Source organism: Orussus abietinus, unplaced genomic scaffold, assembly GCF_000612105.2.
Source record: "Orussus abietinus isolate OABI.00-Male unplaced genomic scaffold, Oabi_2.0 scaffold52, whole genome shotgun sequence".
Classification (NCBI taxonomy): domain Eukaryota; kingdom Metazoa; phylum Arthropoda; class Insecta; order Hymenoptera; family Orussidae; genus Orussus; species Orussus abietinus.
The window spans coordinates 81,909-108,782 of NW_019394235.1; the positions used below are offsets into that span (position 1 = coordinate 81,909).

Sequence of the window (26,874 nt, forward strand, 5' to 3'; positions counted from 1 at the left end):
CTCAAGACATCCACCGCGATCTGCGAACATTTGCAAATGATACAGTATTTCGATATAAGCGATCACGTAATTTGATGTAACCATCGGGTGAACGATTCTTTTGGTTCAAATTCTTGGTCAATTCTCCTTACATCCCAAAACACGGTGTCGCGAATGTTATTCAGTTTATTTGAGTCCTTTCGATGTTTATCTTAACTCGGTCGTTAAATCAAGTGGCCATTACAGAATTTCATTGCTTAGCGTTAGTCCTCGTTGAGAGCTGAATGAAATCGGCGTAAGGACCCGTCGACGTTAGATACGGGGCTGGATGTAAGCACGGCATAGCGAAAAGGTTCGTCACTCTTCCGAACACTAAACTTGCCGTCCTCGGAGGATCGTAGTCCCATGGCAAGCACTAGGTAAGTACCTAATGCCTCGATAGACGCAAGTCGAAAAGGGACGCCTTCTTGAAAAAATATTTCACAGTTCTCAGGGTTACGTGACCGCTTTACCGATACGGATGCCTTCGAGGTCTTGCGCGTCCCTGACAACGTAGCGGTTCTTCCTGAGTACCCTATTCAATGTATCCTGTCTACGGGGAGAGTTACGTTACGTCTTATCTATAAGAAAATTATTTTAAAACAGTTTCATATAATGTCTCATACCGTTCCCATTTCGTGATTAGCTTCTCACTGTGTTGGCGTCTGCTCACGATATTGGTGTAACTAACACGGATCCATCCTGTACGCATCTGTACTTTATGGCTCGAAACTGAAATCAGTCTAGTCACTGCAGATGAACTCTCTTCATTGTAAGATATCCATAAAAATGTCTGGCTTGGTCTGTAGAATTCGTTAAGTGCTCCCGGGGGCCCTTTTCGTCTGACCGGAGTTTCGATTTTCGTGTTGATTTTTTTTGTGGTTACGCTTCACCCCTATGCACGCCTCGGCATATTCATCTCTTGGTACAAACGTTTGGTTTGGACGGTAGAATGTTTTAAGTGCCCCCGCAGGCTATCCTTCGATCTTTCGTGTATCGCTCGGGGTTTCGATATTCGTGCCGATTCTTTTGTAGTCACGCATCATTCCCGTGTACGTTCCCGCGTATTTATCTCGGCCTACGAACGTCTGATTTGCTGGCTGGAATTTCTTAAGTGCTCGCAACGATCGGTTTTCGTGGCATCGTTCGGATCCCCCTGACGCGGATGATTTTATCCTTGGCCCTTTTCAGCGCGTTCTATCACTCCTTATAATTACCTTCCCTTAAAATAATGAAATGTATAATTGTACCTATATCGTAGTACCCTTTAGAAAGTCAATCAACCACAATGTTTAACATCTTCTAATTATGAGGTTTTTAAAAATCCTGGAAATGGATTAAATAAAATCAAACGTGTACATTGTATTTACAAAAATTTATTTTCGTAATTTTTGTCACTAATTGTTGTATCTTGGATTTTTCAGTAATGGAAGGCTTCCATTTATACGGAAAGTAATGCTTGCGCAAGATGTAGAAAAAATTAAAGCACACGTACAATTGTATAACATTTTATTACCGCTAGTCGGTATCTCAGAAAGTTTTAGTATGTCATCGATTGTCTATCGGTACATGTTAGTAGAAGCTGGTAGAAGATACTTTACGTGTAGAGCTCTACGTTATCAACTCATTCGCTTTTTGATTCACTGAGTACTGTTAGCAGCCGTGGTGGCAGCACTTGACCGAAAATTACAAAGTTTAAACTGTAGGTATCTTCATCTCTAGTATCTTTCTCTTCTCTCTGTAATTACAAAATATTTCATTGCAAAAGAAGTAAAAAGAATTCTGTCACATCAATCAATAGTTGCATTACCTATTTACACGATAAATGAGTAGCAGAGTAGGAAATAATAAAAATTATGACAGTGTACCTAACCTAGGGAAAATTCGAATCGGGATGCGCATCGGAAGTTCTCGTTGCTTCGTTGGCAGCCATGATCCATGGGATTGTGTGTATATTTCTCAAAGCACTATAATATCATTATTGACAGTTTTGTGATTTCTACGTCGCTAAAAAGTGCAATCTGACAAGGAAATGTCATTTTCGTGATGCTGATAAACTGTTCTCAGTCCATATTTGTGAATCACCTCTAACATTGAGTGTCGACGTGTAAAATGGCGTGGTTCGGAGATGGGCTCTCGAGCTTGTCTAATTTAAAAGGACAAATTACTAACTTTACGAAGGAAATACTTCCGGAAAGCATTTCCGAGGATATAGGTAATGTATTGTTTTGTTGTCTTAAAATTTGAGGAAACAATTCTGTGTTTCCTGCCGCTACAAAGTTAGGTTACTTACGGTTGTCAAATGAGATCTGTTTTACCAACGTGGCGATGCTATGTCACGAGTGCGCGCGGGAATTTTAACATTCTATCAAACAAGATTATTCTGTTATAATAGAAATAATTGTTACGATCTTGTTAGCTATCTAATAATAGTTTTGACTCCATAATTTTATTAAGATTGTATAATTCAAACTATTTTACAAAAAAAATATGGTACTTTGAATTTTAGGTGAACGGTCGAGGAATTCAAATGATGCGAGTGAAAAATGTACCCAACTTCAAGAAATAATTGATTCCAAAGATGCCGAAGTAAGTACCATAGTTTAGTTACAAGTTCATGAAATGTAGAACCTAATGCACCATGCCAATGTGATAATAGTGTGATTTGTTTAAAATTAATTTCAATTAAAAAAAACGAGCAAGGACCCTGGGTATATAANTATTTACATATTAAACACAGAAATGTATATTTAACAACTAAGATTGAAAGATCAAGTGATCACATAACTGTTTGGATGAAATCATCTGCATTACTAGAAAGGCTTCTTTAAAAGGCTTATAATCTTAACCCCTTTTTGTGGAACAAATGACATATGTGCAGATAAAAGCTCTCTGATTAAAGAACTGTATGCTTAAAGATATTTTAACAGATGGTGTTTTCTGTATTAGCCCTAACTACATGAAGCCCAAACAAGCTATTCTTTTATCAGCTATAAGTCATTACTCAAGTTTCACAACCTTCCTCATAAGTTTCATTTATAAATATACAGGGTGTAGAGTGAATATTTATTTTCTCTATTCATACCACACAGATTGAAAATTGAAGACGCAATGTACAAACTAAAATCGTCAGAAATTTCTTATTCACGTTTATGTAATTACTCCATTTTATAATTTGTTAATATATTGTAGTTATTGTATATCATATACGGTTTATAAGTATTTTACAAAGCACTGCGGCCTTCAAACATGTATGATGAACGGTAACTGCCGTAAAATATCATGTCTTTTACGTACTAGTGTAAAAAAAGTGTCCTTGAAACACTGTAACATATAATTGCTAGCCATGACGAAAGAAGACTAAGTGCTTAGGAATACTGTCATTAGGTAGAGTAGGGGGAATAATGTCATAGGGAATACCAATAAATAGTGTTATTATACACTGGTCATATAAACAATTATATTATCGAATTATACTCCCCAAATGTTTTTTATTGTATTCGGAAACCATTTGTATTTGCAAATAAGTTACGAGTTTAGCAATTGCAAAAGTGTTTGAAGAAGAGAGTTGCAATCAAGCGAAAGTAGTCTTACAATCTACCAGAGTATAGACTCGTACAATTACGTATGATAACCGTCGTATTACACATAAAGACCGTTACATGAAAGCTATTAACATCGTTTGCGAAAATACCACTTAAACCAACAGTAGCTGCAGCTATTTTTGTGACGTGATTCATCGTGAATGAATATTCTATGAACGTACGCTTTACAGTTTGGACTCTGAGAGAGCATGCCTTTACCGAATTGGTTTTAAACTTTAATGGCGGACTGTCTATATCGAGACGAGATTAGCGTTAACGTCGTCCCTCACCTGAGCTTTCGATAAGATTTGTTTACAAGATAAGGAAGAACCTCGAACAGTTTCATTTCTGACTGCAGTTGAAGCGAACAATTCCTGCTTCATATGTTATAATAGCTGAAAATGTTCGAAGTATCATACCCTGAATAGCAAAAGTGTATATCTGCAAACATTATTCACATTACGTATATGTACATCAACTGGTATAAATACTGTTACGACAGAAAGTTCTCTTTATTTTAATCGACGTGCACAAACGCGGTTGCACCTGCCGTTTCTAACAAGGAAGTAATATCAAAGGGAGTTAATTTGAACAGAGATAATGGCATTGTGGGTCATTGTGTTTTCCGGTTTATTATCACAGACCCAGTCGTTATCGTACTAACGATACGGATAAAATTAAACTGGAAAGGTAGGTAAAAAAACGGTTCTTTCAGTCAATTCGAGCCATGCTTACTGATAGGCAGTCTTAAAGGTTTCGGTTCATTTAAACAATTTATATACAGAATTCTTGTTTCTACCTTATCAGGTAATTATTTGAAGCATGAAATGGTAGAAACTTAAGAAATATACATGCTATTCAATTAAAAAAATAAGGAAAATAACGTTAAGGTAAAAACTATCATTAAGGGGTTAGAAATATCTTGTAGTTTTCTATTAAACATTCTTTAGTTTTTGGAGAAAAATTTGACCACAAGGGACGATCTGCGGGGGTTTGGGATGGCTTGGGTTGGTTTAGGTCACAGACGGCGGTCGTCGTACTTTCGTCGAGGGGTGAAAACGAGAGATCGGTCGGTAAAGTGGAGGACGACCGGTTATCGTTAAACAAACAGATAAGGCATGCAAACAGAACGCACGTCGCAGGGCCCCAGAACTCCACCGGACTTCCTCTTGATTATAGATACCAATATTTAAGCCAGTGACGCGAACATTATTATTTATCTCTACCTGTGATTTGTCCATTTTGTCAACTCTTTCGGTTCTCCGTGGGGCGTTAAGGGGAACGGAAGTTAAAACTCGTTCAGTTTTCCAAATGCGCATGCCGAACAGGTTTTGCCATTCACGGGCTGTCTTGACCAAGTTCTTGTTTATAGACGAGGAAAATGACTTTTTCTCGAAATAACTCTTTGGAAAAACATTTCTCTCACATGCAGTTAATTTCTTGTTTACAGATCTCGTTGCTGCGCCAGCAAAACTCCGATCTGCAAAGAACCGTCGTGGAGTTGAATACGAGATTGCAGGAGACGGTAAGTTTTCAAACATGACAATTCATGCTAATGCACGGAACTTGTGACCGATAAAAATAACTTTTCAAATGCAACGTCAAAACAACTTGCAATGTAACCCGACTGACGCCCCGAAACGTTCTGCTCCTTTTTGTAACATGTACATGAGGGAAGTCGAACGGGAGTATACGTGTTCTCTTTACACCAGCTGTCATACTTGCTGAAAGGCTGAAATCATTCAACATGATTTTTTAAAAACGTCATTAAAAAATAAATCGAACAAATTAACAAACAAGGAAGAATGACTTATAATATTAAAGAAATTTTCAGAATTTGTTTGACACGTTATGCTGCCAATAATTCAAGGGTACATTCATAGAGAAACAACTTTGTTTGAATATAATTTAACGTAGAAATAATGTAGAGAAAGAAATAGAAATTAGTTTTACTCGAAAGATTGCTGTTATTACATCCTCCCTCGCTCTCTATGAGTGGAAGTTGACGTTAATACTCGATCCGACACTCTTTGCTCAATCCAGCAGTTACCCAGGCAACCCATGAAATGGAATATACGTAAATTAATCGTTTAAATTAGGTCTGTAGGTATAGAAAATGTATATCGTCTATTATCCACCTAAAAAAATATCTAGAGGATTTATATAAATACCTATGTCTGTTGTAGATGAAAATTATGTCCACTATTGATCTACAGATATCTAGTTATTTCGGGACGCATACAAAATATATAATAGCCCTAATAAACATCTACCAAAATTTAATCAACATCGTTGAAAATACGTTTAGAAAAATAAAAAAACAACTCATGTAACCTAACATTTTTCATACATACTTAATGTTTATATCTAAATTCCTACTTAATAAAACTGTTAATTTCGTTCATACTCTTAATTTTTATTTACATCCTCTTTGGCTGGTAACCTTACATCGTGATGTTTTACCGTTGTGTAAATTATGATGTGTTACCAGGCACCGTATGAAATATAATATACTTATAGTGAACGTACAAATTAAGACATAAGTATTGAAAACTTACATTATCTATGGTATGCATAATAAAAATATCCCGTGAATATATATATGTACATCTTTTTCGTGCCTATATTTTCAGTACATATACCATAGAAGTCTAAATAACCTGTATAGAAATCTGAATTTTCGAAAACGTGAAATTGATTGTTTATATTCAGCTTCCACAGACTTATAAGAATGTAGTTGCACTAAAAAATTGCGCACATTTAAATGAAATATCTTTAAATAATATTCATAAAATTCATGCACTTTTAGGATATAAGGTTGTACCAAAATTGTGAGTTTAGTATCTTAAAAGTGAATCGGTATACATTCATTATACACTTTTAAAAAATAAGATGATTTTATAACATACTGTTACAGTTTTTTAAATGACTTAATTTTACAATCACTTACGAGTTTTTTTACGAATAAGTTTACAACAAGATGCAATAAGTATCTTTAGTATCGATCGAGAAATACCGGAACGGTCTTCATAATTCTTAAAAAAATCTGTTCCTTCGAAGGCTTTGATAGCATCATGGTTAGCGTTCCTACTTTCCACCCGTTTGTCTCGGGTTCAAACCCCGACAATTGCAAAAAGGTTTTTCTGTGTCAAATACAGCAGGATTTGTCTGTGTAGGTATATCGAACAAATTCTCAAACAGACTCTCTGCTCATAAAGTGTTATGAATTTAATTTTTGTTTACAAATACATATGAATATCTATAGACCATCTATTGTAGATATCTACGATGTATGTATATATAACGTACCATATCCGGTCATCTAACCTTTGAGTGTATCTAAAATAGAGTTCATAGATATCTATTATATATCTTACATACGTTCAATAAACATTTATACACGATTAATTTACGGATATTCCACGTTCAGTGGTGCCTGGGTACCTCCTATTTGCAACTGCATTTAAGTATTATCACACGTTGAACTTGTCTTACATGACGCGTCCTCTTCGACTTTTTAATAATAAACCACGCATCTGTATTTGGAAGCAATCATGTAAAGTAGCTTCTATATCGGCATAAGCTTCCTCGTGGCATTCCTCAAAGCATGTAGTTCTCCAGGGATTGTCGACGTGTAGAGCACGAAAAAATCTCGACACGCCGGTCGCAGCTGGTATCTCGTGTATCTTGTGGTCTCTTCTTTAAATAATAAAGCAAAGTAAAATCGCGATCGCTCGGCGTGCTTCGACAGGCCGTGATGGTTTGTATGCCGAGAGCCGAGCAACCGGGGCTAATGTGAAACCGTTCAATGTACACTTCCACGAATGTATGTAAATTCGGGGCCTTATGCGGGCCCCGCAGTCCATAAGTTGAAAACAGATGTGTCTCGATCCTGCCATTTTATCAACTGTACCGCCAAGTCTGATCCGATGCTCGAACGTATCGAACTGAAGTTCACGTCCAACTGATCGATTAGTTAAAAAAAATCCCGAACAGAAAAAGAAAAACGTTTAAGTCGCACGTGTAGTACGAAACGGTTGCTTATTATTTATACTTGAATGTCAAAGTCGTTGATAATTTTCTATCGAGAGACACAACGGAGATGAAAATGGTCAGTTTTCTGATATAATATCACTGAATATTTAAGACCACGGTTACATAAGTTTAACACTGCACCAGCGAAGGAGTTCCGAAGTCTACATAGCGTACGTGCCTTTTCTGCAAAATTGCACTACGTGCGAGATAAACATCCTGTTTTGTATGTACACTCGTAACGTGTTTCTGTATTGCCTTGACTCGAAATACCGTAAACTTAGTAGTGTTCCCGATACTTTTTGCAGTTAATGAGAAAGAAAAACGGATATGGGCTCTTCGAGCAATTATCTCTGCATAATGTGGTTGATAAGTAATAATATATTTCTAATGAATACTAAGTGCAGGAACGACCTGGTCGCGATTAATGCAAACCTACATATTCTGCACTTACCTTCTGCTATACATATGCCCGTTGCTCTAATGCTCCTCGTGCATGAATTGTAAAATTATCAAGATTAAGAAAAACTCATATTTTTTATAGTTCTCAAACAGACATTTTAAACTATGCTCCTGGAAAAGGTATGCGAGCCTTTGGAGGGAAATGACATTAATTTCGATGTGTACCGAAGATGGAAGGAAGGTTAGCTAGAAATTCCAGATAAGAGATAAGTAGGCACCTACTATTCCATATCTTGGACCAACAAAGGATCGGCCACGACACTTCCAGTCCAAGCGACGTTCGAAAGTCTCTTCGTCTTCGAGGTTCCTTTGCCGGAGCAATACACACGTAACTAATTCATGCTAACCCGACTATGTTTGACGCTTCATCAGAGCGCATTGTGGCCCAGGCCACCGGATGTGGTCACCACGACTTCCACGACCGAGCTCCTTCTCGGCTTTTAATAACTAATAAGGTGTTATCCGGACCCGAGGGCCGCTGACACGACGGTATGCACCGCTCCCTAGGGAATAATCCTGAATCCCACTGCAAAGACGTTGAACCTCCTCCTAGGGACAGCCATTTATCTTCAAAAAGTAATGCCACAACTTGGAGCAACCGTTTGACGATGTTTTCAAAATAATCAATCTTTATATTTAATATTTAATTGAAAGATCTTTAAGATTTTGCACATAAACGTTAAAGATGATCAACCATTTGTTCTGAGAAGGGTGAGTTTACCGAATGGCACGAATAAGCATATTAAACCTCCGGGACTCCTTGGGTCTTTTTGGGCTTAAATAGTTTTAAGAAATATTTTGATTGTTTTTAAAAGTAAATTTTTCATATTTAATTTTAAACGCTATTGGGTAATGTAGGAGAGATCTTGAAAAGTATCTGAGTTTTTTCCAATTTTTTGAAAAGCTATAATGAAAATAGGGGAAGAGGGGAAGAGGCAAGTAAAGCAGTAAAAATAACGGTGGTCACGGAGGGTTAATAAGTGTTAACTTAAACTGGCATCTTTTTCACGTGAGATCTTTGGTTGCATTCTTTTTCACGAATATAGAAACGCTGAAAAATTGCCTCATTCGGTGGCGGATCCTTATTTCAATATACATTTACATTAAGTCATCTGTCTTATTACTATTATATATCCAGAATTGGTTTCACCGAGCCATCGATAATACTTGGGTAAATTATGTCCATAGAAATAGAAACGAAGGACGCCTGCAATTTGCACAATCGTGAATTTACATAACGGCGCGCTACTTGCGTATTTTGCGCTTCAAAGAAAGTGCACCTCATTACGGAAGGTGTCGTCTTGGGTTACATAACAATAGCAGTAAAAGCTAATCGTACACTGCAGCAAATCCTTCCTTATTTGTACTCGATTCTATTGTATTGGCCAATAATTTCTTTCGCATTTGTGTACGATACCGACATGTCGGATTTCTATGGAGCTCGTTCGTGGAAAATTCTCTCCGAATAGGTAATTTCTCTAATACCATACATACATTATGTATTGGAAATTTAATATCCTTGCTTCCGGTGATAGACCGCACCTTGTACAAGGAAGTCAGACTTTCTGCATTTCAAGAGTTTCTCAAAATCTGATCTCAGCCTGAGGCCACGTATCCTCTGGAATAAGATGAGAAAATCGCATTCTTAAATTATTTAAACGCATTTTTCGATTTCCATACTACATTAATTATTACTACTTCCGGATATTTTATATATTTTATCGACACGTATTTAAACACTTAGGTATAAATAGTATTTTAACAATAATTCTTCTAATGGAAAAAAATGAAAAAGAAAAAGAATGAATTAGCAAACTACCCTTTAACAGCTGCATATGCTTCACGTTTTAAACGATAAGACAGGAAATTGTGATGGGGTAGATAGGGTTGGTTTTCTGTAAAGGCGATAGTGTCTATGACTACCGTCCTCGTCCTATGACTATAAATACAGGACGATCAAGGAGGACAAAGCGCAGTGAATATGTTGACTCCGTGATTGTTCTGTATTCTACCTCGGGTAAGTAAAAAAATTCTGCATTTCAACGACGTTATATCATCCGTTCTCCTCGCAATTATTGCAAATATGTGTATAATAGCCTCTCCTAAAATCCGTTTTCCCAGCACCATTAGGTTCCTCTGAATCGTGATAGTAATATGTTCAATCAAGTAGAGGAAGTGCGTGGCATTATCACCTGTACGCTCATATTGTGTTAATGGGAAACTCGCAACACAATGTACATCTAGCACCAAGTGCATTCACTTGCTCTATCTGTAGGTACAGCCAAGCCTGGACATGCTTATTGCGACCCTACTTTGATGAAAAATCGGAGCAATGTCTGCATTCATATTCAAAATGTAAAGTTTTTCCCATTTTCTGGATATTTTTCTTGTATAGTTTACGTCGTATTTAATTTAAGTTTATCTTCGGTACATTCTGAACCTATGCTGAAATTACCGTATATTTTATCGGAATTATGAATATACTATTACGATTACAAGACAAGCACCGAGGAGTGCACAAATGTATTCAAGGGGACTAAAAACGTTTTCTGGCTTATGTTACCCCGGAATTCTCGAGACCTCATAACTCTCCTTGCTGTATAAGGCCAAGACTCTTTTTAATGGAGTCCGCAGGAAAAGAAGTCCACGAGTACTCGTCTCGTTTAATACGTCCCTGTGCTCGAGATGAATTCTACTGACGGCTTATAGATCGAATCTCGAAGAAATGTTTACATCGTGGGTAACCTCAAACACTGTCAAAAGTACTTCATGCGTAAGGAGAAAAATATCCACATAGAACCGTACTGTTATGACGTCTTCGATCAAACAAAAACTCCTTCCTAAATAGAATAGTCATTCCAAGAATTTCATCTTGTAAATGATAAAACGGTCCAATTTTATTTGGGATATGTATTAAAAAATATAAGAAGAAAAGTTTTTGTTGTCGAGAGATATCTTACAATATTATCAGAGAATTTATCATTGTATTTCCGTTAATAAATTCCCGCGTAGTTTTTTATGTATTCTTTTTATCCAGAAAATCTGAAATCGTAGTACCTCGAATTTCTTTATTCTTTTTCGTTATGTAACAATGTCGGGAATTTCATATTCCCTCCAGTGCTCTTTGTAAAGTTTAACATTATGTTCCCGATTTGAAAGCGCGTGTGATCGTCGTTCCCAAAATTAGCGTAACGCGCCCGGACGACGTTATGCGTTTCCGGCTCCATTTCCGCACCTGCGCCCGCAGAACCCGCGAACATGGCAACTGATAAAAGTATCCTGTCTTTAGCGTACTAAGTATTATTCCGCGTAAGTGTGGAACAGGCCGAGCAAGCCCAATTGCATTATTCATGAGTGCAGCGCTCGTGGATTAAGCGACTTACGGGAGAAGAATTCGTAATAATCGTTGGGCTTCATTAATCGAAGATTTTCCCCAATGATCCTGGTTGTTTTCAATTTTGGTATCGAGAGTAAATTTGCCGCTTAATTTTACAGTGTAATGTTTATTAATGGTTTTGCAGCGTAACGTCCAGTAGGAAGCCGTTCAAAGGAACGCATACCCGCTGCACCGCTGCACTCGGGGCGCAATTCAGATTCAATCATAAGATATTTGAGTATCTCGTAAAACAGCGCTCTCGGATGCATCTGCATTTGTTTCTCACAATTGCGATAGTAGCCGAATGATTACGTGGTTACCGGAAGTGATGTTCATCACCGTGTGTTGTATGAATACGTAAACGTCGTTGCCTTGATCGCAATTCCGTACCGATGTGCCGTAAAATGATACACAGTGACTGCCTTGCATGTATTCCCATGAAAGAAGCAATTGATACGTGGATGACACATCCGAAGGAATTGTCCATCGCAACGTACCGCGTCAACGCATGAATTATTAATTCCAATTATTTTAACTTTCCGTAGAGATCAGAATTCTTCTAGAAAGTACATTTACTCTCCTACCAAGAAGTAAGACGCAATTGTATCCGCGTACCTCGGTTGCATATGACAAATTTCGTATTTGTTGAATTCAAGTCCATTGAGACCATTTTATGTTATTACGTAATTTTTGCGTTAATATTTAATGAATATATCCATAAGGCGAAATTTGACGCAATAACCAGGTTACTCGAACATCACTCGTTACATTCAAAACGATTCGCCTGACAGTAACAACTGTGCGTACAAGTTGCTTCGGTACGTTCTTCGGACGCAAGAGACAGTCTTATTTTTTTTTAAGATCCTTTTATATCCGTAAGTGAGTCACGAGGCGACTCTTGTGCGGATACTCGTTTGATGTGAGTCGACCCTTGTTTAAATCGTGCTCGTATTGTGATTCTTTTGGTTTTATCGCAACCTCGGGCCCACGAAAAATTTCGATCTTCTGACGTCATGTTTAACCTATCAACATCGCTTACCATTCAGCCAAATACATTACAGTCGATCATGACCATGCACAACGTCACTACATACACGCTCGATGTAAAACGTGAATCGAGTGATTTAAATGTTCTCCTTTTAAATTCAAATGCCCCCTTTTTATATCCTTATTCCCGATAACCTCTTATCACCTCGAAGAAGGAACCTCCAGCCAAAGAGGACATCTTCTCTCTCGTTCCTTTCATAGTGCACGTGTGCAGCATCCGCGAATTTCTCTCGGAATCTCTCCTATTAAGACAGCAACGAATAACTGCCGACATTCCGACTTTATCGCGCCCGGGGTTTTGTCCAGTTTTGCCGTGCTCAATGCGCGGACATTACGTTGCCTTACGTTAACGCCCGTCCATTATTTGTCATCGGGCGAGTACACGGTGCACGTGCACATGCAACGACTCGAGTGCGTTTCTGTTGCTCGTCGCCGACATAATGCCGCGGTGCGCTCGTGCACCATTGTGCACACGAGCACGCCGGCGCGCGCACGTACACTCGGGCGCGCGCAGGCGCGAGCGCCTCCGAAGCGCACGCGACACGCTCGACACGCGTAGTCTCGCCCGGGACACTGACGCGCGCACACCGGCGCACGGGCCCGAGCATATATGCTCGCGCGGACACGTGGAGCCCGCACTGTTGCGTGCGCGCGCGCCCCGACGTGACTCCGTCAAAAGTCACACGCACGTGCTCGGGGCACGCGTGCACCGGGCCCTCGCATCCGTGAGCCTGGCACTCGGCTCCTGCCCGAGTCCACCTCGCAAGCCCCGAGGTGGCAGGAGTCGTGTCGTGCAGTCGCGGCCCGTCAGTCGTCCGGCTCGTCTCGTGTGAAACGCACCTTTGCCCGGCGCGCGCGTCCTAAACCGACCGACCTGACCGGCCCGAGCTCGGACGTCTCCTCTTTCAAGTTGCCGCTTGCGGGCCGAGCTTAGCGGATGCCCTTTGCACCGGTATCCACAACTCACCGGTAAGCCAGGAGTTATTTATTATTGTCTGTTTTTCTTCCACGGCGTTTTCAAGCCTCCATGCGGCTGGACTTTACCCTTCTCAAGTTAAGGTTCATTTCGTTCCGAAGAGTTTCAGGTTTTTTTTTTTTGTACGAGGTTTTGAATTAACCAAGGTAAAACGAGGTGTACGTTATGACATGCGTTGTAGCATGGGTGATTTTTTTAAGTTATTTTGATCCCGTAATTGAGAGAATTGGAGAGAATTGGCGATTCGGTTTTGACGGGGATGTTGAATCTATTATTCGGGCTCCGATTTTGTTAGGCATTTATGGTAGGACAACGCGGTTCGAAATACGGAAATGGTGTTCGCGTTCACCTTTGTACGAAGAGCATAGGAGACTCGAGACGCACTTTAAGTACTGGTGTTTGGACGTTAGAAAATTATTGCTGACAGAGGGCGCTCCGAAAACGCGCAAAAGCAGTACATAGTAATGTCGGGTTCTTAACCCTCTGTAACCAAATTATTTTTTTAACCGAAGAAAAACAATCGATATAACGTGAAATTTGCAAATATTAACCTTCCGATATTGACTCTTTGTTTACAAGTTTACAATTTGTATTCCGTAGACTCCCGTATAACGCGAGTTCTTCCAGCGTGAATTCCTATATCATGCCAAAGATATTGCGACTACTGTTTTCATATAACGCGATTCTTCGTACAACGCGTTAAATAACAAAACACATTATGTGCGTTATCCGAGAAAAATTCCCGTATAGCGTGATTTCCTATAACGCGAATTCGTATAGCGCGTAACGTATTAACCGCGTTATACGAGAAACCGCTGTATATTTTTCTGAATTAAAATGTTCATAAATTTATAATTTATAAATAAATTCCTTCGTTATAAAAGGGTGATGCGGTAATAAGGTGCTCAGTTATGTTTTGCCGGTATACGGTTATACGACTTCATAATCACCTTATAGAGGGTTAATACGGAGTCATGTATGTGTAAAGTGCTTCGCACCCTGGCAAAATTCTCTCAGTTGCCACGATTTGTTCTGCGATCCTGATAAGGAGATTCCGAGAACGTCCCGAGCAGCGTCTCGAGTTCACGATGATAAGGGTGAGAAGCGACTCTTAAGAGATCCTTCTTATCTCTGGCTTTATTCGCGCGTGCGAGCTGCGAAGAAGAAATTACGAGCGAACGTCGAAGACTGAGCGCGAACGTTACTTCGCCGTGGAAAAGTCATCTTTTCCAATTTGGCGGGCTTAAACGAGCCTTGGGAGGGATTTGATAGACGCGGAAGAGCAATACGTAACGCCGAGAGCAAAATGGTATCGACCCCACTTTGGAAAGTACGGCTAATTAACCAACTGAACTCATTTGCACGTGGATGATGAAAACTGGCCGGCTCTTTCGAGCCACTTTATAGAAAATTCCAACTCCGTAATAATTTGCTTAATTCCCTATAGTATTGCAACTAATACCTCGTGTAAGGCTCCGAACAAAAAATTGATCGTACAGTGATGTAATGGTTCATCGTAATATGCATAAGTTAATGATGAAGCGGTGACTTAGGAATGATCGCTTTTTATCATACAACTGTCTCCTCTATTCGTATAACTTAGATTCGTGAATGTATTTATATATTCGACGACAGGATGACGTCTTTTTTTGGTGGACTATGTCAATTGCAGTCGCCAGGAAGGGGTCACGCACTTTCATAATTACGATTTACGTACGTGATGATGTTAGAGATGCTTAACGTATTACTCGGTGCTATCGAAACCTGCACTTTAATCCATACTCTCTCCTTTTCCCGTTCTCGATGATAGTCGGTAATTGAAACTGACGAGGGTCGATTCCAATGAAGAATTGTCTGCCACGTTGTCGATGAGCCTGTAAATTACAAAATTAGGGCACATAGCGTGTTTGAAAATGTTTTTCTCGCGTGGGATCGATCACTTTTGCCAGTTCAGTATACTTCAGAAGGACGCGGACAGTTTCTTACGGTTTACCTTGATTCGATCGTGTCGCCTTAAGGGACGTGTAAAGATTAAAACACCGAGTGTTTGAAAACGATGAAAAAATGGCAGCAATTTGCCACGAAGTAGGACACTCCGAGTCGATCTCGGATTCGAGAAGGCAAGGGGTAGCAAGCGCAGCGCGTATCCTCGATAAGTTGTACCGATAAATCTGCACAAGCACGAGATCCAGATTCAATCGACCGATCGGCCGAGACACGCTTCGATATCATTACGCCCAGTTTAAAACCCTCGTAACAGGCGCCGCGTATACAGGGGCACTGGTGCGCCGCACTCTGTAATTACAGCGCACTCAGGAGCATTACTCCAACCACTTCGGCTTAAAGCATCGGAAATTTGTCTTTTACGAGTGCTACGCCGACTTCGGGAAAACGGTCGAGGTCTCTTTTCAGCTTTGCGCATGGTTAAAATGTCGCCGCAACGACTTCACTTTTCTCCGAATGCAGCCGCGTCCGTCGGTGCACTTGCAGCCACACGGGGACGGGGTTTCATAAGAACACCTCGAAGTTTCGAGGAATTTCTCCTCTTTTACTCGCTCTTTGCACGGCCGTGTCGTTCACGTGCGAATCACTTTTTGCCGGGTCTTTTTTTCCATGCGTGTAGCCTGGACGCGCCAGGGTCATATTATTTTCCCTTACGTAAGTCATCCTAGGCTATGCAGTTGTCGACGCAACCGTATTACGGGCGCAGAGATACGTAACAGGTCGCGGAATAAGATTCCCGTCCCATCTATACTTCATCCACGGAAAATCTTGCCGCGAAACGCGGACAGGTTGGCCAAAAAGAGTCGGATCCAAGAGACACCTGTTTGGTCGATTTGATGTCACGTTATCTAGAGAAAAAGTAATTACCCTCGAATCCTGGCGTACAAAGCCATGTACGACATTTTATACTTCCGACAAGGGGTTGTGAAACACGGATTACTTAAAATATAATATCGTAAAATTATATGAACTACTGTAAAGGTGCTGCGACAATTCTGGATAACGGGATAAGATGATTAGTAAATGTCATAAACGTCTCGTACTATGAATGTATTGAAAAGCTTGAGAAAGCAGCAACCTGCTTCAGCGTCGCCTCGTTGCAGAGAAAATCGGAGCATTTATCTGTTTCCTGACTACGTAATGTTTGGATTTAATAACCAATCGCACGACACATGACGTTTTCTTGCGTGTAAAACGGCCAAGTGACTATTTATTGCAGGGAATTGATTATTCAACCTTGTGGATATTCTGCGCGGTAATCGACTCGATGGCGCTTTCTTTTGTATCCTCATGCGTATACATTTTTTTTTTTAAGGCTGTTATATTTATTGTCTCGTTACGCATATGAAGAGAAATAAACTCCAAATCAGAAGTTCCGTTTCAACGAAAAATATTCAACAGTTGCACTGTTTTGCCAACTTTGATAGGTTTTGAATAAGTTCTGGAGGTCTCTCGATTCGGGGTTTTGTGAAATTTCCGTGACATGAAATCGCGTCAATTCTTCGCGGCCGAGGTTCAATTTCCTTGGGCGACCGACCGGTAGACACGGTTTCTAATTTTGCCAGGTAGTTATTTATTGCCATGTGTTATCTATCCGATACAATTTGCAAATGGGCAGGAGCTCCTCTAAATGACAGATGAGTACCACTGTCATGCTAAAACGTATCCTAAAAGAGAAAAGGAATTGCGTAAATTACACCTCTGCTTCAAATAAGGACGTGATAACAGGTTGCTGCTTTGCGGGTTTTAGAGCTCAGCATAGGGGAATGAGAAGTTATTGAAATCATTTTTCTCCTTCTATCCTTATTATTTCGAACAAAGGTGCTACTGACACAGGGAATCGTATCGTCTATTTGTTAGAGAAACTTAAATAAATTATAATTTAGTTTATTATCACAGGATGTCACTAGGAAATGCAATAAATCTAGTAAGGGCTGTTTTTTTTTTTCTTTCGCTTATTACGATAGAAATAAATACTTAGTAGCAATTGACTTGACTTATGTTAGTAACGAGTTTGTCGAGTTAACAATTGTATTAGCTGCATCGCCTCGGGAACTAGTTGCCTTTATGGGATGAAAAAGCCTAAATTGTACCTATTTGTATACCGCACCTCATGCCGCTCTCGGTAATCACCGGATGCGGTGTACTGTTGCGGTGAAGGTGTAAATCTCTTTGACAAAGAAAATATTTTACTGCTAGATGATGACGGAAAGTTCTAGATGACAAGCAAGCGGTTTATTTTTTATGTGTCCGCGTCTTTGGGACCATATTATTTGGCATTTATCTTGTTCGTATCCGAGCACATAAAACGGTGCTAATTCTTACGTTAATTTTGGAGTATTCTATCGTGAAGTATTGTAACGGCAATTCGTTCTTCTGTCAAACAAAAAATAATTTTGGCACGTAAAATAATATGACTAATAAGCTAGGATATAAACGTACGTAAGAAAATGTTAAAAGAGTTAATATTTTTCACGGTGTGTAAACAAAAATCCACCTTTCTAATCCAGTCCTGCAAATATCTAGGTACGTAGGGTCTGTTCGAGTGTACCATAAATCGCCTCATCATGCCACTGATATCACAACCGCAGATTATTCTCGCAACAACTATGGCTTCCTCCCAATACAGCAATAAAATATGACTCGAAGCGCACGTGTGCCTGTTCAATCCCCGTTAATGATGAGCAGCTAACCACGTTGACATAGCTGATAATGACTATTTTAATCGTGAGATACGACCGAATGAGACATAATCGCGCCTAATATCCCTGATTTTTCTTTCCGCGCACCTCCAAACATTTCCTGAACGTCCAGCCACGAAAAGACTAAGTACTTCATGCCACCGTGAGACGAGCATGGTACCGCGAGTAACATTTTTTCTCGATCCTTTTCCCTTCCGTTGCGACAAATCGAAAGTCCGCCGAGAGAGGCCGAGAAGGGAATCGAGAGTCGCAAGAAAGAGGCTTCGACCGTGAACGATTGTACCGTCGAATTGCAGGAGCGTGACACGCGGTCTAGAGTCAGTACGGATCCTGTATGCTCGATTTTACCCTCTTTGATAGCTTCGGAGGTCGTAAGTCATCGTTGCAGCATGACGACGCTACTCGATCGAAAGGACGCAGAAATCGACCACTCGCGGAGAAAGAGATGCATCTAATGTAATGACGATTGTATTACATTTTGATATCACGATCAAACCTCTGGCGCAACTCTAATCGTCCTACATCTTGTTACTTAATTTTATTGGCATTGAAATATATCGATGCGTTCGGTCCGTGAAGCGTGATTATCTAGAGTGATCTTCATGATAATCTGTAAAATATACCAAGTAATGTAAAAATTTTAAATATCGAGCAGGATTTACCTTTCCGCATAAACATTTCTTTTTACAGACCTCTTCCACGAGATGCGACTTATTTAGTACGATTCCTCGCCATCAATTGCCATTAGTCGTCAAAACCTTAAGGTGATATGAAAGGGACATTCTATATATATAAAACATCAAAATATTTATCAAACTGTTCTCCAAACTGGGTAAACCGAATCATTTGAAACTTCAGCACGTAATTATAATGGCCCTAAGAAGAACGCGATGCTCATGAAATTTCATTTTTGGTTCTAGTCTAGGATAAGTAAAAATAATTGTTATGTTTTTAATGAAATTTCACTACCATCGCATTCTTTCTTAGAGCCTTCATAATCACATGTTAAAGCTTCAAGTGCGGTGCACTCAATTTGAAGAAAAGTTTTATAAATATCTTCACATTTTGATATATAGAATTACCTTTTCATATCACCTTTAAGTGATACCCAATATAATAAGACACAGCTGTCGATATAAATACGAATGTCAGCAAAATAGATGTTTCAAAGAATCTTTTTTACTGACGTCGATCAAATTTTTCGACGTGTTTCACTTCATCTTAAAGAACCGAGCGCGAGATAGCGTTATCGTAGTCAAAAGCTCCGATTTTTTGTAGCTTTCGAAAAATGTCAAGCGAGAGTGTTAAAGCGCGTTCGTCGCGCTTTCTGCATTTTACGTGAAGAGCGGTAGCCCGAAGATGTCCAGAACGAACCGTGCGAAGTTTGCGAAGAAGGATTCTCCTTGCTTCCGCAACCACGGGGCCAAAGTGTCGATGCGTGTCACCATCGTTGAAAGGTCAGGTATCCCTCTGTGTCCCCGAGAGGTTCGAAGTAAAATAAGATTTCACAAGTCCTGGAACAGGGAGGGGTTCAAAGGGACGGCCGCCTCGATAATACTTTCACGCGTAACTTTTGTCACGTCGAATTTCATGTCTAATGAGTACACGTGGATGCACGAACACATGCTTTATACGCACACTCGCTCGTCGTGATATCCGCCAAGAGATTGAAAGGTCCTCCTGTCGTGACGAACTTTCATCGGAGTCCCATCTGACGTTTAGTAATCTCGCAGGATCTCATACAATTGTGGAAAGTAAAACTAAAGACTAAAAAGCTTATATCTTATGGCCATTTGCGAACCGCCTCCAATTTTTTCGTTTGATAGACACGTGAATCAAGCAGTGAAATATGTCACACCCATCGATAGGCTTAGTTGAGATTAATCTCTTCCTGAATTATTTTTAAAAATATGAAAATCGTGCTTAGAGAATATAGGAAGTATTGAAAGAACCGGACACTAATTCCGCCCGGCGCGCTGAACCGTTTCACACGAAATACGTGCACATTAAGGGGATGTAAAAGTGGCACTTGAGGAGTCAATCGTTCGTGAAACTTTTCTCCGAACTGGGTGTGTAAAATTGTTTCAAACTTTACAACGTGAACGTAGAAGCTATAAGGGAGGTCTTGACCCTCATGAAATTTCATTTTTTATAATAAATTTTTTAAATACCTATGAAGAAATTAAAAAAAAAAAACAATTTTATGAGTTTCAGGACCTTCCTTATAGCCTCCATATCCTCCATATTTATATTGTAGTTTGAATCGATTCGGTACACTCAGTTTGGAGAAAAGTTTCATGAACAAGTACTCTTTAACGTCATTTTAACATCATCTTAAAATTAATCATTTAAAGATAGAATATCTTGTGAAATAGTCCGAATTTGTAAACAACCATGTTCTCGCGTATCAATTCATTCGCGCAATTTTTAGTCCGTACTAATTACTTTTATTTTCTCGCGTTTAATATGTAAAAGGATGAGCCCGTGTGCTTCGAACCGGAATGCCCTCGTGACAACTAATTGTAAATGCGATTCGCAAAAATGCGATATAGAGCGCGGCGATAACTGATAAAGATTATCAGTATGCGGTGGCCGGGTAAATTATAGTTCCGCGATAAATGATAGTTGGCTTGACGATAAGTCTCGATCGATTTCTCGATATAGCCGCTGGTAACGCATCCAGCTCACTTGTAACACGTCCCACACGGCGTCCTTCCATTCGATAAGTACACAGTCATTATTACGGGTCGCATCGCTCTTTAAATAGTCCTTATTACGTACTTGCATAATTCCTTTTCTCCCTCTGTCAGCACTTCGGAACGTTCGTCGAGCCTGTTTGTCGTTTAGCACAGCGTTCGTTTCCATCGTTTCGCTGGTAGCGAGGTGTCTGCCATTTAATTGCCAGAGATTTTTTCCTACCTTGTCTTGTATGCGCCACTTACTTTTCGTTTCGCCGGAGAAGGGCATCCAACAGTGATCTTTAAATGTGACACGTTGATCGAAGATTCGGTACAATATGGCGAGACCTTTCGTGCCGAACGTCCAGAGAATGAGCTTTTTCAGTCTCTTCATTACGAACAACGTACACATTTTTTTACTGGAATGATAGTATTATTTATTATCTACATACGTAAGAATCGGTACGTGTAGGCAATATACATGAATCCAAAATTCGCGATAAAACGTAGATATGGAAATTATTCCTCCATATCTACAGAACAGAATTATCATAATGAGGAAAGAACCAAAATGTTACTATTGCCTTTTGAGGTGCTATTCGCTAGAACTAAATAAGCTCGGTTTACCATAAAGATCATGCGACCAATTTCATTAATTTTGATAATACGCAAATTATTCGTTATACATAATTGTACTCGTCGATACTATCGATGAGCTGAGGTAAACAGGTTTATCTTTCTACCGCAAAACCTGATCTTTTTCAATAACCTCCGTCGATGACTAACGGGTCCTTTTGCATTTTTTGCGGTTTACTTCGACGGTGTGGCCTAAAGCTTGGCAATCGCTTATCACTGGACCACTAAAAGTTTCCTCGTTATTCTAATACCTCCTGCAAAATTGATAAAAACAAGCGCACTCGAGCCGTTTTTTTTCGTCATGACACCAAAGATCAAGAACGACTCTATGCGAGCCTCCGTTAATTACATGAAGTTCGGGAAATTCCGTAAACGATTTTTTTGCATTCTCCCGTTTCTCCGCGTCGTAAATCGAGCGAGCAGGCAGGTCTTCACCGTAAAACCGTAGTTTCCATCGGCAATCTCCCGGTTGGTTTATAGGTATTTTTCTGCGTGCAAATTTATTCGGCGTTCAGCTCGACTCCTAATGTCTCGCAGTCGGAGAGGTGCCGGCCATTTAATTAGCAGAGATTTTCCCGTCGTCGCCTTGTACCATTTACTTTCCCGCTGACGGGAGAGAGGACAGCCGAGGGTTTCCTTTTGACACGACCGCGTTGATCAAAGATCAAGAACAACCGGTGAAGTCGCTTAACGTAATCTTTTCTCAATGCTCCTCCCCGGGCTCCGACCCACCTCTGCTGCCAAGAGCCAACGCCGGGTGAAACTGCACTTTGCATTTTTAAACGTGCAAACGAATTCACGACTATTCCCATCCGTCTTTTGACACCGACGAGACGAGAGGCACTCGATACCGATCAGTCGGCGACTTTGCATATTTTATGTCTCGAGAAAAGTAGGAATATGGAGGACCAAATGCAACCCCGTGTTGGTAAAGGAATATTCAATTCACACGATGCAATACAATAATTCCACGACGCAAGACTTGTTCCAGAATTACTGGATTTTGTTGAAAAAGTTGGTTTATATACGGTGGGTGCTATTCAAAATTAATGCCTTGGTTGCAAACCTCAATTGGGATTACGTTCACTTATGTTCATCTTCGCGGTACGAGAATCTTTTTCGTGTCCAATCGATATCTGTAACGTCAAGTGTTCGTGGTTTTCCGTTCCTTCTGGAATGTAGGAATGCGTGATATAACATTTTATCCGTAGAATGTCGAAGGCATAGGTCTTGCATTGGAATTGTGACTCGTAAGCTCAATAACATTATTCCATGATACGGAAATGCATTGGATTGCACGAGCGCTGGAATGCAGACATTACCGCAAAGTGAATGAGTTCTACTTACCATTACATCTTTCAGTTGCAGATTATCGTCTAAAAATGACAACAGCTGTGCGCCGTATTTAATTTGGTTGTCAAAACATGTCGATTTTCTATGGGATGTTACGAGTTGCTGCGTAAGATTACGAGGTATTGAGCAAGGAATATCCACGAGCCAAGCCTTTTCCCAAGAATTCGGAGCAACCTAGTCAAGTTCAAATCTATACATTCCCAGTACTAAGTGATAACAAGTCCCCAATAGAGCAAACTTGCTCACTAAAGTTACACGGCTTGATCATGAATTTATCTGAGAGACATTATCTCCTATTAAACCAGACCGACGCTACTAATCGGCTTACCCCAATATTTACTGGTAGTCGCGGCAGATAAAGAATCCATGGAAAGGTATGGACGAACATACGAATCTCGAGTCTCGAGACGATCAGAGTATGTTAAGTTCCCTTCTTAGTCCACATCTCGTTCGTAGAAAAACTGCGAAGCAGTCCCAATTTCCAAATTCGTTATTTAAGGGGATTTTAAGTTATGGAATGCGTTTTAATTAAAGTGAGTTTAAAAGAGAATAAAAAGGTATAGGAAATATTTGCTGTCCCGTCGGTTTTTTTCTTTTTTTTTGTTTTACAGAAATTTTAAGATAGGTTCTAAAACGTTTAAAAATGACGGTCTTGTGGAGACTGGAAATTTCGAATTTTCTTTTACAGAACGCATGATTCCAGGAAAACGGCAAGTCTGAAACGAACTTAAGGTGAATGTAGAAACTAGAAAGGATTATTTAACAACCGATGGCACGGATTTATATTGATATTTTTTGTTCAGCCGATATCAACGATAAGAATACAAGTCGTATTGGCTTTTTCTTAATTAAATATGAATTTTTATTTCATCGAAAGACCGTGGAATCTGTTCTTAGTTAATCTTTTCTAGTTTCAAAAACTACCTTGAGCTTTAATTTCATACGTCGTTTCCTGGAATCACGTACATCGTGAAAAGAAATCAACAGTCTCCTGATGTTAATTGGTTCACTATTTTGAAATGTTTTGAAGAACACATTTTTTAAAACTTAAATTCTCCGTGAAACATGAAATAAAAGAGCCCCGTACGTAAATATTTCCTATGCCTTTTCATTATCTTTTACCGTGATTGAAACGAATTTCATGATTTATCTACAATCCCTTTAATCACTGGGCGTCCAAATTTAATTAATTTAATCTGGACATAACTATGTTGAAAGCAACCTAGTCGTAGATGCCAAAATATATGCGAAATAGGGTCGAAACTATTTTGAAAAATTGTTGCCGCACCCCATGTGAGGAGCACACGCCTTCAGTTCCTTTCCCGAAACGTCGGTCGACAGAGAGGAAGCAGGAAGAAGCACAGGTGAAAGTTGAAAAAATCCATATACTCTCGAAGAGCCGGGCTACTTTCCGACAATGGGCCGACTCGAAGGAAAGGTACACATTTAAGGCGTCCCTCACGTCTAAACGGGAGATTTCACCTCGCCTGGAGGAGACCCGAGCATCGCGGGCACACACAAACGTGTGTACTTTTCCGCGGTTGTATTTACTCGGCGATTACCTTTCCGCGGTACTCTCCCTCGCCTTTTGAAACCCCGGGACACATTAAATACGCGCGATAAAGCTGCTATACGGTGGGCCCGGTCTCGGCCCTCACGTGTGTCCGTGTTTTCTCGGGCAAGACTATTTGCCCGGTGCAATTGCGAAAGCTGGAAGGTGCAGAGGACCGCCTGCAGATGCACAAGCGGAATCTCGCTTTCCATCATTTTTAGGCGGGGACGCGTGCACGCATATAACGACCGACACGTCTCGCAACCAGAAGCTTAATCGGGAACATGTCCGGCCAATGGCGAAGCGCCTTTCAGAGAGCCTTTTCAGGCGGATTTGCAAAACAGTGGGACTACGACCGCCTGCATAAGATCGACCGTAATTGCACGCGTGACGATAGCGCTGCCGACCGAGGACGAAATATCACGGACTTTACGGACAATGGCATTTAGCCGAGTGGGAGATTAGTATTCATGGCGATTTATGCCATTTGGAGGAAAAATAGTGGATACGGAATGCATGGCGCAGGTGCACCTGTTTCAGCGTTTCAGGTGAAGGCTCCGCGAGAAGCACTTTTCTGCTCCTTAGATGCAATCGGAAAAAATTGATGCCCAACCGAATTATCTTGCTATTAACGTGTTAGCGACATACCACACCACCTAGTAGACATTATTGCTAGGAGGTATACCGACAACATCTCTTTGTTCTTACTTTAGTCGAAGCCTTGGTTTCAAAGTTGTTGTAAACGAATCGATGTACTTTGTTGTTAACAATATTATTAACCACGCGTAGCGTACGGAGTTCCTTGTGTTTATGAGTCAAATCAACCTTATACCTTAAAGTAAATGATTTGATAGCTTTTGACGGATTCATTCTATAAGATCTTATTGTTACATCCGGTAACACCAACGTTCGAGTTTAAATCTTTAATCAAGGATTACTTAACCCGTGATTAAAGTTAATCCCCCAACTTCAGATGGTTACCAAACAATAGATTTTAATCTTCGGTTAGCTTATTTTTTGTCAGTAAAAAAAGAATTGCACTGATTCAGGATTAACTAATGATAGTTATGAAATTTCATACTAGTCACGGTTGGTGCAATCAGCCCTTAGAGAATATCAGTTGGAGGTTAGAATTAATTATATGAACTGTATCCTCTAATTGCGGCGTGAATTGATGTTACTTTTGGAGTTATTGGATCTGTACTGAAGAGTAATTAATTTCCGTCAGTTGTTGAACTAAAAAGTTTTCTAACGTACATAGACACTAGAAAAATGGCACGGAGTGTCGAATGGTCGCAATAATATTTGCTCTAGTGACACCTAATCGTTCTATTTATAGACATATATAATGGTATTCGATGCTACTGGATCACCTGTGCCGTACGTCTGGCAGAAGTACATTTCTTCGTACCTGTTGAAGAGAACATGATGTGCGTTAACGTTAGCATCGTTTGAAACCTTTAAATCATAGCCTTAATTTAAACATCGTGAAATTTATAATGCATTTCAATCATATTTATTTAAGATCGGATAAACTGATTAATATGTTAATTCAAGATGTGATCTTTTCTACATTTTAACTACCATCTAATAATGCTCGTAAAAGGACTCGAATCAAGAAATACGTGTTTCGCAATTCCCAGGAGGTAATATGAAAATTGACTTAAGTCATATTCTATTACTTATTGCATCCTTCGACGTAATAATTTTCATAACAACCTTTTTTTTGTATATTAAATGGCCCGCAATTGAGAAACGTATATTCCAATAACATTCTCAGTGCCTTTTTCTTTCAGAGAAAGCTCGTTTGAATAATATTATTTTTAGATGCACAATCCTTTCTATATTTCATAGTACCTGTATGAATACTACGTTATCTCAGTTTACCCTGTCAAGTTTGTTGGAATTCTCTTTGGAATTTCGTAGACCCTAACCCGTGTCTAGATGGCTACACTTGTGCCAATATGCTTATTCCGCATTTCGACAGGCATGCATTTCGAGCAGTTATTGTAGTTAATCTTGTCAGATTTCATTCATACCTTATCGGTACCACTCTTATGCCATAGCCATAACAATAACATGCCTTACGTTCTACCTCAGAACGCCTTTTCGTGGTAAGCATGCGAAGTTACATACGATTCAAGTCGGTAAAGCAAACTCAGCTTCACTACGATTTGCTTTGCTTAATTACTAAAATAAAAGCACAGAAATTCAGACGTCACAGTCATAAATCGTCCATGAGGGGCACGACAAACTGCCGTTAACTTTTCGTTAATTTGTCGATAAGCTTCGTGTACCGTATGTGCCATGTCACGGCGGGTTGAAAACAAATGGAGAACATGGAGCATTCCCTGTCGGTACTTTAACGGCGCAAACGCATCGAGTTATACAGTACAGTACAGCCGTACAGATGCCCTATATCCATACATGTATACCACGTGTCTCAAAACTCGT

The 26,874-nt window shown here is 39.9% G+C and overlaps 1 protein-coding gene across 2 annotated transcripts in view; it reads left to right on the forward strand.

Annotated features, from left to right (window-relative positions):
- Nucleotides 1-1,970: 1,970 nt before the first annotated feature.
- The window catches only part of LOC105694165 (thyroid receptor-interacting protein 11), a 50,240-nt gene continuing 25,336 nt past the window's right edge, over nt 1,971-26,874 (forward strand). Inside the window, exons 1-3 of one of the 2 annotated variants that reach the window (XM_012414569.2) lie at nt 1,971-2,233; nt 2,528-2,607; nt 5,053-5,127. In XM_012414569.2, the coding sequence (XP_012269992.1) occupies nt 2,131-2,233; nt 2,528-2,607; nt 5,053-5,127 (258 nt within the window). In that variant the 5' untranslated portion in view covers nt 1,971-2,130. Of the gene's footprint in view, nt 2,234-2,527; nt 2,608-5,052; nt 5,128-13,179; nt 13,489-26,874 lie in introns of those variants that run through there. The other variant, XM_012414570.2, reaches the window with a different exon arrangement.